The sequence below is a fragment of the Pteronotus mesoamericanus genome, unplaced genomic scaffold, assembly GCF_021234165.1.
Source record: "Pteronotus mesoamericanus isolate MK-2021 breed Mesoamerican mustached bat unplaced genomic scaffold, CSHL_Meso_final scaffold_705, whole genome shotgun sequence".
Taxonomy (NCBI): domain Eukaryota; kingdom Metazoa; phylum Chordata; class Mammalia; order Chiroptera; family Mormoopidae; genus Pteronotus; species Pteronotus mesoamericanus.
This window is the reverse complement of record NW_026555326.1, coordinates 7,569,515-7,585,189: the sequence shown is the minus strand read 5'-3', so window position 1 is coordinate 7,585,189 and position 15,675 is coordinate 7,569,515. Positions and strand designations below refer to the sequence as shown.

Here is a 15,675-nt window from a genome sequence, read left to right as displayed (position 1 = left end):
TGCTAGGGAGTCTCCAAATCCACACCCTAGAATCCCTCAGTCCAGGCAGCCAACAGGACTCTCCGCCAAATACCCAGACTTACTGGAGATCCTTGAAACTCTCCTGGAAGGAGTCACCAGAATATGAAACCAAAAAGTCAGCATTCCTGCTACCTGTCACCCCCAGAACCAGTAAGTAGAGACAATGATTGAATCTTTGAGGGTGTTTTATGCAGATGGCCAGCAATCTGAGAAGATGATAGGTTAGGTACCCTAAAAGACCAGTTTATATCTCACCTCAAGCTGACCATTTTTGTAAGGAGAAGAAAAGTATAGGTAAAAAGTTTGGAATTCAGGGAAAAGATTAGACAGATAAAAGCTGCAATCTGGCAATTTTCCTAGCATCTTTTCATCTGCTGACTGGTGATTCTTTATATCTGCATCCTGGGTGGTGCACATTCTGTGGCTGAAGCACAATGGCTCAGATACCATTTTGATCATTTGCATCTTCCTGGGGCACAAAGGTTGAATTGCTTGTGGATCTCCTGGAATCAGGTTAGGTTTGGCCATAAATTCCACTTCCAGGAACAATAGATTTTTACATGCATTAATTACTAAACTTATCAACTATAACTTAAAGCTAAAAATTTTTCATCACTTGAGCTCTCCCATAATTATGACCTAGAAATTTCACTTTTGGGAATCTATCTGAAGAAATCTGAAACACTAATTTAAAAGAATATATGCAGCCTTATGTTCACTGTAGTATTATTTACAATCACCAGGATTTGGAAGCAGCCCAAGTATCCATCAGTAGAGGAGCAGACTAAATAGCTATGGTATGTTTACACAATGGAATACTACCCAGTCATAAAAAAGAAGAAAGTTTTATTCTTTGCTACAGCATGGATGGACCTGGAGAATATTATGTTGAGTGAAGTAAGTCAGTCAGGGAAAGAAAAATATCAAAAGATTTCACTCATATGTGGAATCTAATGAACAAATTGAACTAACAAGCAAAATAGAGACAGACTCATAGAAGCAGGCTGACTGCTCTGGAGGGTGGTTAGGAGGTGGAGGGATTGAGCAAAAAAAGAAAAGAGAGAGAAAGAATTCACAGACACAGACAATAGTGTGGTGACTGTGTGGAGGAGGTGGGAGATGGGGGTGGGAAAAGGTATAGGGTGGATAAATGGTCATGGAACAATTACAAGAATAAGTAAATAAATATAAAAAAAGAAAAAAATAGATATGATTCATTCTCACTTGCTAATCTCATGACCCCTCCTACTCTTTAAAACCTGTTTGGAAAGAAACTAAAGTGTTATATGAGAGAATTGGTTTCATTTTAATGACTGACCTCCAGAGAACAACATGCCTGTTTCCCCAGCTAACTTCATTTTCATCTTTCTACTCTGCCAGCTCACAGGTGAGCCCAGCCAGATCCTCCTGCTCTCTTGAATGCCTTTCTTATTATGAGGTATATCTCAGATCCCGGGTCCACTCTGGAGCTCTGGCTCAACTGAGCAGGCTCTGCTTCCTTATCTAATACTTCTTTTTACATCCTATTGTTACTGGACAGGGACCAGCCTGGAGCATGTCTGCTTTAGGCTGGCCTCTGCCTAGAGTGTATGGGTTCTTGACTTTGTCTGAGAAAGATTTCATAGCATGAGTACAGGTAATGTTGAGAGTACTGGGGACAGTGAAACAAAGGAAGAGCTTATGGTAGAAGTAACAGGAGACAGCCTGGGTGATGTTCTGCTTTGCCTCACTAGAAACATAATTAGAAAGGAATGAGCTAAGGTGGGCTTCTCTTAGCTCACAGAAATGAAGGTCCCAGTGACAGAAATGAGCCAAGGTGGGGCTGCTTTTAGCTCACTGGGAAATCAGAAAAAAGGGGACATTGGAGACAGGACCAGAGAGTAAATCCAGGCCAAGCTACCTTCCACTGCTCCCTCCCCTTAGAATTTCAGAGGATGTAAAATGTTCATGCCTGGGCAAGGGGGATAGGCATGATCTAGAGTGAGCCCACACCTGATCTTTGTCTTGAGGGATTTTTTATCCCTCTTCTGCAGGTGAGAATCTTAGGGGAGGGTTTCAGCAGAACATTTGTTGGCTTTCTAGGTGTGTTTTTAATATGCTAATGCATCAAAACTGAGCATATTGGTGGTGGGGAGGGGTGTTATTCTTTGGTCTGCTTTACTGTTTTACTTACTTGGGTCTGTCTGGTTTTTAATGAGGTTTTTGTTATTTGTTCCCCTGACTTCATCTGTCTTTGGGTTTGGCTGACATAAATAGCATTAATTGGGTTTCTGTTCTCTAGCTCCCAGACCAGGGAGATGTAAGCTATGTATTTCTGGTTAGGGAGGAGAGGTATATACCATTTCCTCTCGAGTGTCCTTGGTTAGGGAACATAAGATCTTGCAATTCACCAGCTGGCTATAAGTTGCGCAGACTGTTTGGCTTCATTTTATTTTCTTGTCTCAGTTTCCCCATTACAGTTACTCAGGAATTTTCCTAGCTTTTTGCTCTCCTGCCACACTATGATCTCTGAATCACAATTACCAGAAAGGGACTGAAGAGAGAAGAGAAGGAATGACTCTGGGGACCAACTCTCCTTCTGATTGTCCTAGGGAAGAAAGGGCTGGAAAAAGTGGTGTTGGGCATCAGGAAGATCTGTGTCCTAATTACACTTTCTGCCACAAATTAGATAAAGAATGTCATCTTCCCTGGACCTTAGCCCTCCCTTTTTATGAGGACACTTAGAAGCAAAATAATATCCTACAGGTGTGTGTTTATTTTTTCATAAATATATATTTTAAATATTTCTTTAAATATATTTACAAGATATCTAAGTATTTTATATTTAGAAATATATTTCAAATGATTATGCAAAACAATTATATTGGTGAAAGGAAACATTTACATTTTATCTTTTAACCCAAGAAATTCAACCAGCCTTTATGCAGAAAATCAACTCGTTGTAGGTACTTTATGTTTAATGTCATAAAGGACTGGAGACTTCTTTCACCTGTGATAGGAACTCTATCTAGTCTTTGAACATTTTACTAACCTCAAGGATCTCAGAACAGACCAGGAGCTCCATAAATTGTGAATATATTTCCAGTCATCAAACTCCTGGGATAATTCCATGAGGCCTCCCTCTGAGGACCTGGCACAGCTGATTTGTCTGTGTGTGCCCTAGGCCTGCCTAAAGTGGTCTTCCCAAGACCACACAGTTAGTAAGCACTCCCAGGATTTTCTACCACATCACTTAGCCTGACTAAATGTTCAGCATCAGCAGATTCTCACCCTCCTTGAGTTCATTAGAAATTTGTACTTTTAGAAAACACCTGGTTCAGGAAGTGCAACTTGGGGCAGGTGAGGTGGGGGAGGACATATCAGGGACACACTGAAAACTTGAACTATGGGAAGCAGGGCACAAGAGTGCGTTGTCCTCCAGGAGGCTGAGGGCAGGCTGCGTGGTACACTTCCCATGGCTGAAGGGAATCCGGAATTGTCATAGACCATCCAGTGGGCAGGACAGTGGGAACAAGTGCTGGCCCTAGACAAGGACTCCTAAGTTTGGCTTAGTAGCTATATTCTGTGGGTAAGTTACTCAGCCTCTGAACCCTGGTCTTCATAAATACATAATGGAAAATAAAACTGAACTTGAAGAAGTACTGTGGTGTTTTAAATAAAATTTCAAAGGCAAAACAATGATAATAATCATTATTTATTAAGTTCCTCCTCCTTCTAAGGCATTTTTTATACAATCTTCTCACAAGTCTATAAGATAGATATTATTATCCCTGATTTATAGGGGAGAAAACTTAGGCTTAGAGAGGTCAAGGTATCTTGGGCAAAATTACACAACTAATAAGGGGGAGGAGATCAGAGATTGACTTTCTAAAGCTGGTGCTCTTTTTATCACACCAACCTGCCTAACACTGTAGCTGGCACCAGGGAAGTGCTCAATAAATGCATATACCACATGACCCTTCCCAGGAGAGCTTGTGATTCCTTCCCCTTCCAGGTATGTGAGGCCAAAGTAGGGACTGGAAATGCCCAAGAAGAGCAAATAACTCTTTCCAGAATGTGAATGCACCAACAGGGACCCAACCTGGCCAAATTAAGAGGAGCTAAGAAGCAGCTCTGTAGCCTCAGTATTTTCATCTGGAAAACAGACACAATAACCTGTCCCCCTCAAAAATTTTTTGATGATTAAATGATACAGGAGTGTTGATGAGACAGGTAAAAAAAGAAAACAACAAAAACAAAGTCGGTAAGGGGGAATTGGGAAAATGTTGGAAAGGACCAAAAGAGACAAGAAGTAGGAAACAGGAGATGAGTAAGGGTCACAGCAGCAGTGGAGAGCTTGAATGTGAACGTTATGGGCTAGGGTTGGAGGAGTGGCAAACATGTAGGGTGAACTGGAAGGTTTGCAAGCCTCTGTTTCACTTACATGTAGTCCCTAATTTCTGATGGCTCAACTTGCTATTTTTCGACTGTAGGATGATGCATATCAGTAGAAATTGAACTTCAAGTTTTGGATTTTGATTCTTTCCCAGTCTAGCATTATGCAATACAATGTTCTCTCATGATGCTGGGCAGTGACAGCCAGCCACGGCTCCGTCAGCCATGCGATCATGAAGACCTACAACCTATACTCTACAGTGTGCTATGTTGCCAGTGTTTATTGGATTTTTGGTTTTGTGTTTTTGCATCCTATCATGTCTACAATGTGCCCATCTGTGTATCCTGTTTCTGGTGAGAAAAGAAAGGAGGCAATTACTCTTGAGATGAAATATATGGAGATGAAACTCAAGATAATTGCCCCACTGTAGGCTAATGTAAGTGTTCTGAGCACACTTAAGATATGCTAAGCTAAGCTCTGATGTTCAGTAAGTTAGTATATTAAATGCACTTTTTACTTTATGATATTTTCAACTTATGATGGTTTTATCAGGCTAATCCCATTTTAAGTCAAGGGTCATCTGTACATGGCACTGATTTAAAATTCTCTTTACAGGATACATTTGTTGAGGAGGAGTTGGGTAAAAAGCAGTAATTTCCAAAATCTTTTTCTTTTTTAAGCAGTGGTTTCCATTTTCTGAAATGAAATCTTACACAGAAACAAACAAGTAAATAACTCTAATGCAGGGAGGTGAAACCTCTCTAATGGAGGGGGAGTTCTATGGACTCTGGCCAATCATCCCTCTTTCTATTTCTCATCTCCTAGACCACCCTCTAAACTCCTTGAAAAAAAACTCAGGCACTGCCACAGACCTCAAGGGTGGCAGGGGCACTGCTTGAGAAACCCTGCCTTAGGAGCCCTGGTTCTTAATCTTGGTCTTCCACTGACTTGAAACATGTCACCATAACCCTCAGAGCATCAGTCTCAATTGTAAAATGAGACCGAACTAAGTAGTCCCTAAGATTCCTTCCAGCTCTGAAACGCTCTAGTCCTTGGTTTCCAGGAGGAGGGTGCCATGACATGGTGATTCATTCTGAGAGAGGCACAGAGTACTGGGAGAGGTGCTCAGGGACTGGGCTGGCAAGTGGGTGGTAGACTTTATACCCTTCCCTAGCCTGAAGTCTGTCTCCTGAGTCACCATCCCTTGATTCTGCCTGTACTGACGATATCCCCCCTCCTAATAAAAGTTGAGTGGAATATCATCCACTCAACTTTTGAGCCTTGGAGGAACAGTCTAAGGGGCAGAGGTAATAACTCAATGTAAAGGGAGGTAGCAAAGAGGAGAAGCTTTTGTCCCTGTCTGTTATGAAGGACATCTTAAAGTTGACTCCCTTTATACCAAAAATATCTACATCTTGGATAGAGAAGGTCAACTATCCCCTTCCCCAGCTTCCTTAATCTCCAAAGGCAGGTTGGCAGGGAATGTTTGCTGAATATTCCCTGCATGGTGTGAGTGACTAGTCTACAGGCATTAGGTTCCAGACCACTTTCTGAGAAGCCCACCTTGCCAAGAAGCCATCCAAAGAAGTTTAGGGAACTCTCTGCTTCTCAGTTTTAGCCATCCTTGTGAAAATGAAACAAATAATGGAGAACTTTCTCAAGGTCTGCTCCTCGTAACGCTACATTCTGCCCCCTCTCCTGCCTCCTACCATCTTGCAGACTGCTCTGTACTTCTCAAAATGCTTTCAGATCCATATTTACCCTTCATCTTCCCCCAAATCCTGGCAAATAAAGGTTATTTTTTTCTCCTCTGAAAGTTGAGAACACCAAAACTCAAAGTGGTAAGCGGTGAGGCGGTAGTGGAAGGAACGCAGGCCTTTGAGACAGAGGAACTAACCAGTTTCTCATTCCCACTCCTGCCATTTTTCAGTTTAGGAATGTGGGAAAATCACTTAGTATCTTGGAGCCCCAGTGTCCTCATCTATAAAGTGGAGCTTCACCTCTATGTACAGAATTGCTTTGAGGATCAACAGAGATAATGCCCATTAAACTAGTTTATGAACTATAATGTGGCATCAAGTGTTTGTTGTTGTAGTTATTATTATGAATGAGCCAGAATCAAACCCCGCTCTCCTGGATCCCAGTTAGGTGAGAGCTCAGACACTTTCACACCACTCCATGCTGCCTGGGAGGAGAAGCTATCTCCACCACTTCTTGTGTGGGACCCCAGACTCCAACACCAGGAGATCTGTAACAAAATGCTTATAGACATTGGTTAATTCACAGCAAAATTGTATGTCCAGTCACTACCCAGGGAAATATCTCCTTCTGAAGAATTTGAAGTAAAAAAGAATAAATTACTGGTGGATTGTCACAGGGTACATGTGAGAAAGAGTTGGAGGTTTCCTCAGGGAAGGGCTTTGAACTAGGCTCTTATGGGTCCTGAATAAGGTTAGATAAGCAGAAAGAATGATAAAGCATAAACAAAAGCTTGTGAGGTAGAAAGTAAATGAGATCAGTTGAGGAGAGGATTGGCTGCTTGTCTGGTGGTAGTAAGTGGGTGGCCATCCTGGGCTTCATATTTTCCCACAGCATCATACAGTCATCTTGGCCTTAGAGTAAAAGTCCTGGGATTCTCTCAGATACAATCAACCCAGGTAATGTGATACCCCTGAATTAATTACCATGCCAGAGGAAGGCTACAGCCACCTGAGCTGGGTGTCCATCATTTGTGCCCAAACCGCCTGGATACAACAAAATGCGGAAGGGGTGAAATGGATGCAAAAGAGGCAAGCTACACCACTGACTACATTGATCTAGGTAGGGGGAGGGAGTAGATGAGTCTCATGGGACCAAATCCTCCCAGGTTTTGTAGATAGGCATTAGCAGTCACTCATTATCCAGAGTCAGCTGATCCCACAGACAAATTTAAGTACCACCATTGTATTTTCCCCAAGTACCTGTTACCTCCCCCCTTTTATAACACATAAAGTTACTTATTTAATGACAATCTCCCAACCCAATGAATGCAAGGATCATGACTAGCTTGCTGCCCGGTTATATCCTCATCTCCTAAACAGTGCCTGGCACAAATATGGAACCAAATAAATTCTTGTGACAGGAAGGACAGACCGAATGAGAAAAGCATGACCTACTTATACATGGTGAAACTCTAGTATGCCACAGCTGCAGGCAGGGAAGCCATCACAGAAAGGGGAAATGCAGCTCAGCCTTGGGCAGCTGAGGAGAGAAGTCTCTTGTTTCTGCATCCCTTTTCACAGTCAACTGGAAAGAAAAAACAAAACTTGTTGGGACTCGCCACGCCTGTCCCTGTCCTCTGAACTCACATTTAGGAGCTGGCATGGAGCTACTTTCTTCTTTCATGACCCCTCTTCCCACCCTGGCAATTTACACTGTCATCCTTCAGTTTCTTTCTAACAAAAAAACTATACATTGAAGACATTTTTCTATGTCACCACAGAGTTCACATTTTTTTTACTTTTACCCTGAGGATGTAACACCACATGTGTGAAGTCAAAAATAACTACTCAGAGCTTAAATGTGTGCACATGCTAAAGCACTAAAGCCACATCTTTGCAGTTTTGTCACCTCCCTGACTAGAATATCTCCCCAAAACCTTATGTGAAGACAAAATTACTCAAAGTTGCCCTAAAGCTACAGATTACACCTACCTGAAGGCAAGTGATACTCAATCTTTGTTTGACTGCAAACTACAGGGTCCAGCAGAAGTAACGCCTGCTTGAGTTATGGTTGGTAGAGTATGTGAATGTCACGCAGGAGATGGACATGCAATTTGAACTTTTCACCTAAAATGTCATATAGTGTGCTTGAGTGTGATATTGTTATGTTACAGAGTTACATGCATATGATTTTTTAATAAAAAGGGCATTATTTGTGATGGACCCTGCATTAACTCCTTCCATCTCTGTTGTTAAAGTGAAAGAATAAAGCATTAACTGATCCATCAAAAAATTTTTTAAAAATTGATATCATGTGTAACATTTACTGGGACTACTTTGATACTCCCTGAGTTGATCAAAGAGGAACTGAAAAACCATCCTTCCTTAGTATTAAGGAAGCAGGGAGAACAGTTTTTTGAAAAATTAGATCCCTTAACAGAATGACTTGATAAAGCCTAATAGACTAAAAAAAAAGAAGAAGAAGGTTTAATCACAGGAATCAGTTTCTCAAAGGCATTTACCCAGGGAGAAACCAGTACTTTTGAAAATAAATTTAGCAATGAAGTTGGCCAAGATCCCAGACATGTAATCAAGGAGCTAGGTCAACATTTGGTAACATCAGATTCTCTTATTCTGAAGTACAGGGAGACTTGCTTATGCTTGAAGGAAGGTCACCAAAGGATGTAAAAGGGAAACTGGGATTCTCAAGTCCTCTCTGTCATAAAATAGAAATATTAATTATCCTCAAATTTCTAAGCTATCACTATCATTAGGAACTTATAACTTACCTCCCAATGTTCTGCTCTGTGCTTGAAAACCAGTGGCCCATATCAGGCAGGCTGCTCCTTCATTAGCTGAATCTAAATTAGCTCTCCCAGGAGCAATGGCAGGAGGAGGGGGGTGTCCTAAGCAGGGCTTGGACAGTAAACTCACACTTGTCCTCCTGCAGGAACTTGTCAAGGATGGAGCTTGTTCTTGTGGTCTACCTCAGAACTTCATCTTTTCAGCCAGAGGCCTCTGGGAGTGGGGTGGGTTCATGGGAAGTTACCCCTTTCATGAAAGACTTCTGCCTTCAATGCTTTCAAAAGAGTGAGGTTCCAAAGGGTTTCCCAGGGGCTGTTTGGGTTGAACTGTGAGGGTTCCTTGGGACCTTCCTAGAACCCAAAGTGGGTTAGTAATTGGTGGAAAGGGCAGGGACTCACATTTATTTTATGATTCTGTGTCTGCAGGGTCAGCAGCCTCTAGAACCCTGAAGGAGCTGGTTGGTGCCCTTGATGGGTCTGTGACTTTCCCTCTGATGCACTCAGTAAATTTAATTGACAGCATTGTCTGGACCTTTAACACAACTACACTTGTTACCATACAGCCAAAAACAGCAAACAATCAAGACATTGTCATAGTGACTCAAAATCATAACAAGAAAAGGGTGGACTTCCCACATGGAAACTACTCCCTGAAGCTCAGCAAACTGAATAAGAATGATTCAGGTGCCTATCGTGTACAGATATACAGTTCATCCCTCCTGCATCCCTTTACCCAGGAGTATGAGCTGCGTGTCTACGGTGAGTAAAACCAGTTCCAAAAGTAAATGACTGCCTAGATAAAGTAGTAAACTCCCTGATATTGGAGATGTTTAAGCAGAGGCAGAATAAACACTTGGCAAGAATGTGAAAGAAGGAACTCCTACATGAATGAAGTAGATGTTGCTGACCCCGGAGATCCCTTCCTACTCCAAGATTGAGTAAGAGGCAGTGTGGTACAATAAACAGGTGAAATGAGAAGTGGAAATCACACAGGTCAAATATTGGCTTCTCTATTTATTAGTTGCATGCCCTTAGCCAGGTTACCCAATATCTTTGAAACTTGGTTTCCATGTCCATAACAGGGAAGAAAGTGATTTCTATCTTAGACAATGTATCAGGTATAAACAGCAATCACATCTCTTCCCCTACAGATTCCAATCAATTGAGAAATAGAACCAAGAATTGGCAGGAATATAAAAATAGCTTTGTTTTTTCTCTTAAGGCAAGCTAGGATAATTTTTTTTTCCCTAAGTCTAGAGCTTGGAGCCCATTCAAGGAAGATGAATTTATAAAACAATTATTCAGCCAGGTACAAGAAAAGCTGTCTCACTCACTGAGATGTAATATCGCAGATATCAGGAGACTGGCCTCCAAGTTTGCTTGTAGGAGGTAGGCCATTCACATTGATCCAGGCTTGTCCTCAATATATATGTGGTTGAAAGGAACAGAAGACATGCATTCTGCAGGCAAACCAGCTGGGGGCCAGGGGGATGGGTAGGCAAACCACATTTAGTAGCAATCTTAACAGCTCAAACCCACAAGTAGAGAAATGTAGATAATAGAGGTCAGACTCTCACCATCTCAGCAATGACCCAGTTGCTCATCTTTGGAGGGAAAGGAGTGAGCACAGAGTTCATGGTGGGGGTGGGGGTAGGGGACCAAAAAGTGTTATTCCAGAACAGTAAAGTGGCAGTCTCTTCAAGGAAGCCTAAGACAGGGAAATAGGGAGCCTCTAAAATGATATAATTAGCTAATATCTAAAATATATTTAACACAGTGCTTGCCATATGACTGTGCTTAGTAAACAGCAGCTGCATTCTTGTTAGGTTGTTATTATTTCTACTACTATTGTTGTTTTTGTTGCTATATAGCTGTAGGAAAGCAGGCCTACATAGTTCTCTTTCCCAGATAAAGAATGAGAATCTGCTCTGAATTGTTGCTTCCTCTCTACTCTGTAGCACCTCAAAGAGATTTAGGTCCAGGGTTTAAAAGAATAATTCAGAAAAAGGAGAGTTTTAGGCATAGTTTCCATGCTGGGTTATTCATTCTCCTTTACAGAGTACCTATCAAAGCCCAAAATCGCCATGGGTCTGCTGCAGAACAATAAGAATGGCACCTGTGTGACCAATCTGACATGTTCCATGGAACAAAGAGAAGAGGATGTAACCTACAGCTGGAAGTCCTTGGGGCAGACAGCCAATGAATCCTTTCATGGTTCCATCCTCCCCATATCCTGGAGGCCGGGGGAAAAGGACATGCCCTTCATCTGCATGGCCCGGAACCCTATCAGCAGCAACTCTTCAAATCCCGTCTTTCCCCGGAAGCTCTGTGAAGGTGACCATCTTTCCTCTTTCTCCAAGATCCTGTAGTCTCAGGACCTATACCTTATTTAGCTCCTGGTCCCTATGGGAATGGGTCCTGTGTAAAAATGGGAGACCCCTGGGAAGTCACCAGACTGGGAGAAAAGTGGGAGTTGCTCCAAAAGTTGGATCATTTTCCCTAGCTGACTATTTTTCCTTCCTTGTGCCTCCACCCATTTTTTTTTCCTTAAAGGTGTCACTGGTGACCTATATCCCATCATAGCTCTGAATCAGCTGTGGATGTGCTTACTGCTCAGTGTCTTTATACTGGTGACAATTACTTTCATTATGTGGAGACAAAAAAGAAAAGGTAGAGTATGTACCATTTTTTGTTTCACCCTCATTCATTCCTTTTCTCCCTCATTTATTCAATAAACATATGCTAACTATACGCCCAGCTTGGTGCTAGGCATAAGGATTCAGAAATGAAGAGCTCATACCCTCTGCTTCAAGGAGAACAACATCAGCCTGCACCCTTAGTTCTGGAGTAGAAAGAGTGCTTGAGTCCTTACCTAAGGCCAAGATCCTTCTAGTCCCCCCTCTAGTCCCCACCCCTTTCAGGGACTAGAAAGTAAAGTAATGAGGGTAATCTGTTCATCCTGGGACTTTCCTGGGGTTAGCACTAAAAGTCCCATGTCCTGGAAAACCCTTTAGTTACAGGGACACCAGGATAGTTGGTTACCCTAAGTAGGTTGTCAGATTGGGTGGAGGGCCAATGGGAGTGGTGAGTGGAATGAAGGGCCAGCTCTGATTCTCTTCCAACTTAGTTACAGAGTCCATTAAAGAGAAGAAAATGGACACTCATCAGGAAATTCTTAACTACTATCCCCCGTCTGGAGAGACCTCAGAGTATGATACAATCTCTAACTATAATGTGAGTCTATTCCCATCTTTCCTGGGGCCTTATCCTCCTCTCTGAGGTCCTTCTTGTTTCACTTGAGATTTTCCCATGGATTTGGACAACATGGGGGATGAGGATGTATAGCTCTTGAAAACCAAGGTACCTGTGACTCCCCTGGGTTTTTATGGATTCTCTCTTATGCAAGAGTTGGTCACCTCTGAGTCACCTGGTTCTGACCCATCAGTAATGCTCACACTATGGTCTATGGAATGACCCCTTCCCCCCACAGTTCATAATAGCCACTCAACAGTCACAGTTCATAAGCCACTCAGCAGGCTTGATTCCTTTAGGATAAGACAAGAGGGAAAGTAGTGTAATTTTGACATGATGTTTGAATTATGTGGTCAGTAGATTGGATTTAGGGATGCCTTTCTATGAGGCAATTCAAGAAGACACCAGGAAAGGACTTCGATGGCCCATGGTGGCTCTGAGCCCACATTCCAAGCTTCCCAAGTGTGCATTATCTAGCTGAAGTAAATAAATGCAAGGTTAATCCAAAGGAAACTCTGAAGTGTATAAAAATAAATGTTAAAAACAGCCAAATAAAAAGAGGCAATCTGGAGGCATGAACTATGTAGACAACTTCAAAATTCTCTCCAGGAACAATCATTGTAGTCCAGGATGGACTGGCTCCTTTGAGGTCATAATGAGAGCACTTTTCTGCATAGGCCTACTTAATAAAAAAAAATTAGAACACTTCGGAGCCTTAATGTCCCAGTTTTTCACTCTAGCCCTTTCCATTTCTTAATCAGGTTGCATCTTCCTATTCTTACCTACAACTTTTCCAAGAGGAGACACTACATTTCCTCTTTGAAGTTAGTGTCCAGAGAGTGCCTTTCTTCCTGTAGGGAGAATGCTCTGTGCTCTACTCAGCCTGGCCTCTGTCCAAGTTGATCACTTTATATTTATGCCCCCAGCCCTACCCTACTCAAGACATATTCCCAAGACACCACAGGACTGGATGCCCTGGATGTTCAGGAATAAACTTCATTGACCCAGGATATTTTTCTCTGGTCTGGAAGGAGCTCTTGTTACTGCTGTTTTTGTTGTAATGTTTTGTTCAGTTCCATCAGTCATCCTTAATGTTCCAAAGGTGCTTTTGACTGATGGGAATGTCTATTTGCAACATTAGCAATATTACTTCAAATTATCCTTTAATTACACTAGAGGCACATAGCTCATGTGACTTATATATCTTATATATTTTTAAATTCATTTAAATACAACACATCTATAAAATAATGTAATTATTTCTTTAAACAAGTTATTAATGATTATAATAACAGTCATCTACAAGAACACTTCCCATGACCCATATCTGTTCCAGAATCCTCTCTCCCTCTTGCCCTCCTTTTCCCATCTCTGCTTTCCTTTCTCTGGATTCTAGGCATCTATTTGGCCTTGTCTGTGTGGCTCAGGGGTAAATGATGATTTCTTTTTTGTTCTTTTTTTCTTTTTGGTTTTTAATAGAAAACTATTCCAGAAGAAGATTCAGTAAACACGGTTTATTCTGTGGTGCAATTACACCAAAAGGTAAGAAACGTTAGACCTCAGTTTCATCTTACTTATTCCATAACTTTTCCTAATTCAAGCTTAGCTTAAAGTGTCTTGGGCCCCAGGGACCTCATGTTCCTTGGCTTGGAAATAAAAGGTCCCCAGGATGTCCCCAGTCCCTTTGCATAGAGAGAATGGAAGAGAATTGTGTTTTAGGAGTCAAATAGGGGTAATGTAGAACAGATAGTACAGGAGAGAAGTTCTAGGTAGGAAAAATAGGAAAATCAGCAGGAACCTGAGTGAGGACATAAATGGGGTAAAGGGCAATGGTTAGGCTGTGCCTGGGAGGGAGAGACAGTGGTAAAGGAAACTCAAGCTCGCTTCTGAGCTATCAGTAAACTGGGAGCAGGAGAAATTTCCTTTTATTTTCCATATTATACCTATGTTACATCTGTTTTTCACACTCCCCCAAGTCTAACTACTAAGATAGTAAGTCTTTAAAGCTTATTTCTTCATAGATCACACTTGGAAAAAGCAGTGATACCTCCTGACTCCCCTCCCAACCAGATCAGAAAAGATGAGAATGAGTAAAGCAGTTTGCTAGTAGGTAAGGTTGGTTCTGATGGATTATTGGAAGCAAAATTCAGTTCATTAAGCACTCAACAAGATTAATGTGGGTTAACTTATGGACTAGTTTCTCTAAAGTCAAAGTGATTAAACAGTGGGAACAAGCACAATGGGAAGCTTGGGCTAAGTAACCATAGCAGTGAAGGGTATCTGGAATGGAGGAGTCACCTGTGGGGGACCCAGAACTCTGCCCCACTTAAGCACTCTGCATTCTTGTGTATACTTAACAGATGGAGAAAACCCACTCACTGCCCGTATCACCAGAGACACCAAGACAATTTATCTATAAGAATGTCATCTAAACAGTAGCACACTCCCTCCTGTCTCACCCCAAAGAACACATCCAAAAGAATTCAGTGACATGACAAGAAATATTGAGGAAGAAATGAAGAACATTGAATTCCAGGATAACTATTGTTTATGCTCCATTGCTGAGAAATCTCCTCAAACTCAGAATATGTATCTATGTCTTCTTGGATATGTGGTTGTTAATTTATCAGCCAATCCCAAGCAAGGAGCTTAGAAGTGCCTCCGTTGAAATGTCAGTGCAGTGTCACACAAGTGAATGATGGCTTCATTCCAGAACCTGGAGGTCAGGAATATTTCAAGGATCTTATTGTCAAGAGGGCAAGAATGCCAAAACAAGCAAGCATTCTCAGCAGAAACAGACATAACAGCCAGAAATAGATTTATTAATCAACTTATTAACTATGTGCCTGACACTGTGGAGAGCTTACAAAGATTTTGGTCAGTCAAGCTCTCTGCTCTTGTGAAATTGATCCCTCATGGACTGTTGCTGTGGGCAGTCACAGCAGGCCTGATCACAGATTTCCAGCACCCAGGGAGCCAGGTGTGGATCCACAGGACTTGAGGCTCAAAGGACAGAGAAGCCAGGTCAAAGACTAGGTTTGGAAATTCAGAAGTCTGCCTGACCCAAAGACAAGGACCACTGCTCCAGTTTCATTCATGCTTCTATGCTGCAAGTAAGAAGCCCAGGCCTTAGGCCTATATAGGAGCCCATCTCAATGGAGAAACTGAGCCTGGAGACACATTAAAAATTCATTGTGGGAGACTTAGAGTCAGGGTGTGTTCACCTGCAAACCTTTAAAGTTGATAAATTAATTTAACTGCTATATATTGAGAACCTCTGCTAGGTCAGTCTGGCAAATGAAGTTAGATATCAAAAGAAGGGTTTACTTTCTTTTGAATGAAATGAAAAACCTGGGGTGGAAGATTGTTGGTTTTGGTGTGTTCCTGAACACATGTCTTAAATGAAAATGTTGGGAAGAGATATGATGTCCCAGATCTGGGGGTGTGAAATGTCAAATAACGACAAAAAAATGTTTGGTTTCCCTTTTATACAAGGGAAAACTATCCATGGATTGAGGGAGTA

General features: G+C 41.8%; 1 protein-coding gene across 1 annotated transcript; it reads left to right on the top strand.

Annotated features, from left to right (window-relative positions):
- The first annotated feature begins 1,345 nt into the window (after nt 1–1,345).
- On the top strand, nt 1,346–14,584 carry SLAMF7 (SLAM family member 7). The gene is made up of 7 exons (XM_054562932.1): nt 1,346–1,408; nt 9,327–9,659; nt 10,959–11,234; nt 11,454–11,575; nt 12,036–12,134; nt 13,632–13,694; nt 14,513–14,584. Exons 1-7 carry the CDS (start codon nt 1,354–1,356, stop codon nt 14,582–14,584), a joined length of 1,020 nt encoding a protein of 339 aa, XP_054418907.1. The 5' UTR covers nt 1,346–1,353.
- Nucleotides 14,585–15,675: the final 1,091 nt, after the last annotated feature.

Coding starts and splice junctions, on each gene's coding strand:
- SLAMF7 (XM_054562932.1), top strand. CDS start 1,354: ATGCCTGTTTCCCCAGCTAACTTCATTTTCATCTTTCTACTCTGCCAG. Junction 9,660..10,958: donor GTATGAGCTGCGTGTCTACG/GTGAGTAAAACC, acceptor TCTCCTTTACAG/AGTACCTATCAAAGCCCAAA. Junction 11,576..12,035: donor GACAAAAAAGAAAAGGTAGA/GTATGTACCATT, acceptor TTAGTTACAGAG/TCCATTAAAGAGAAGAAAAT.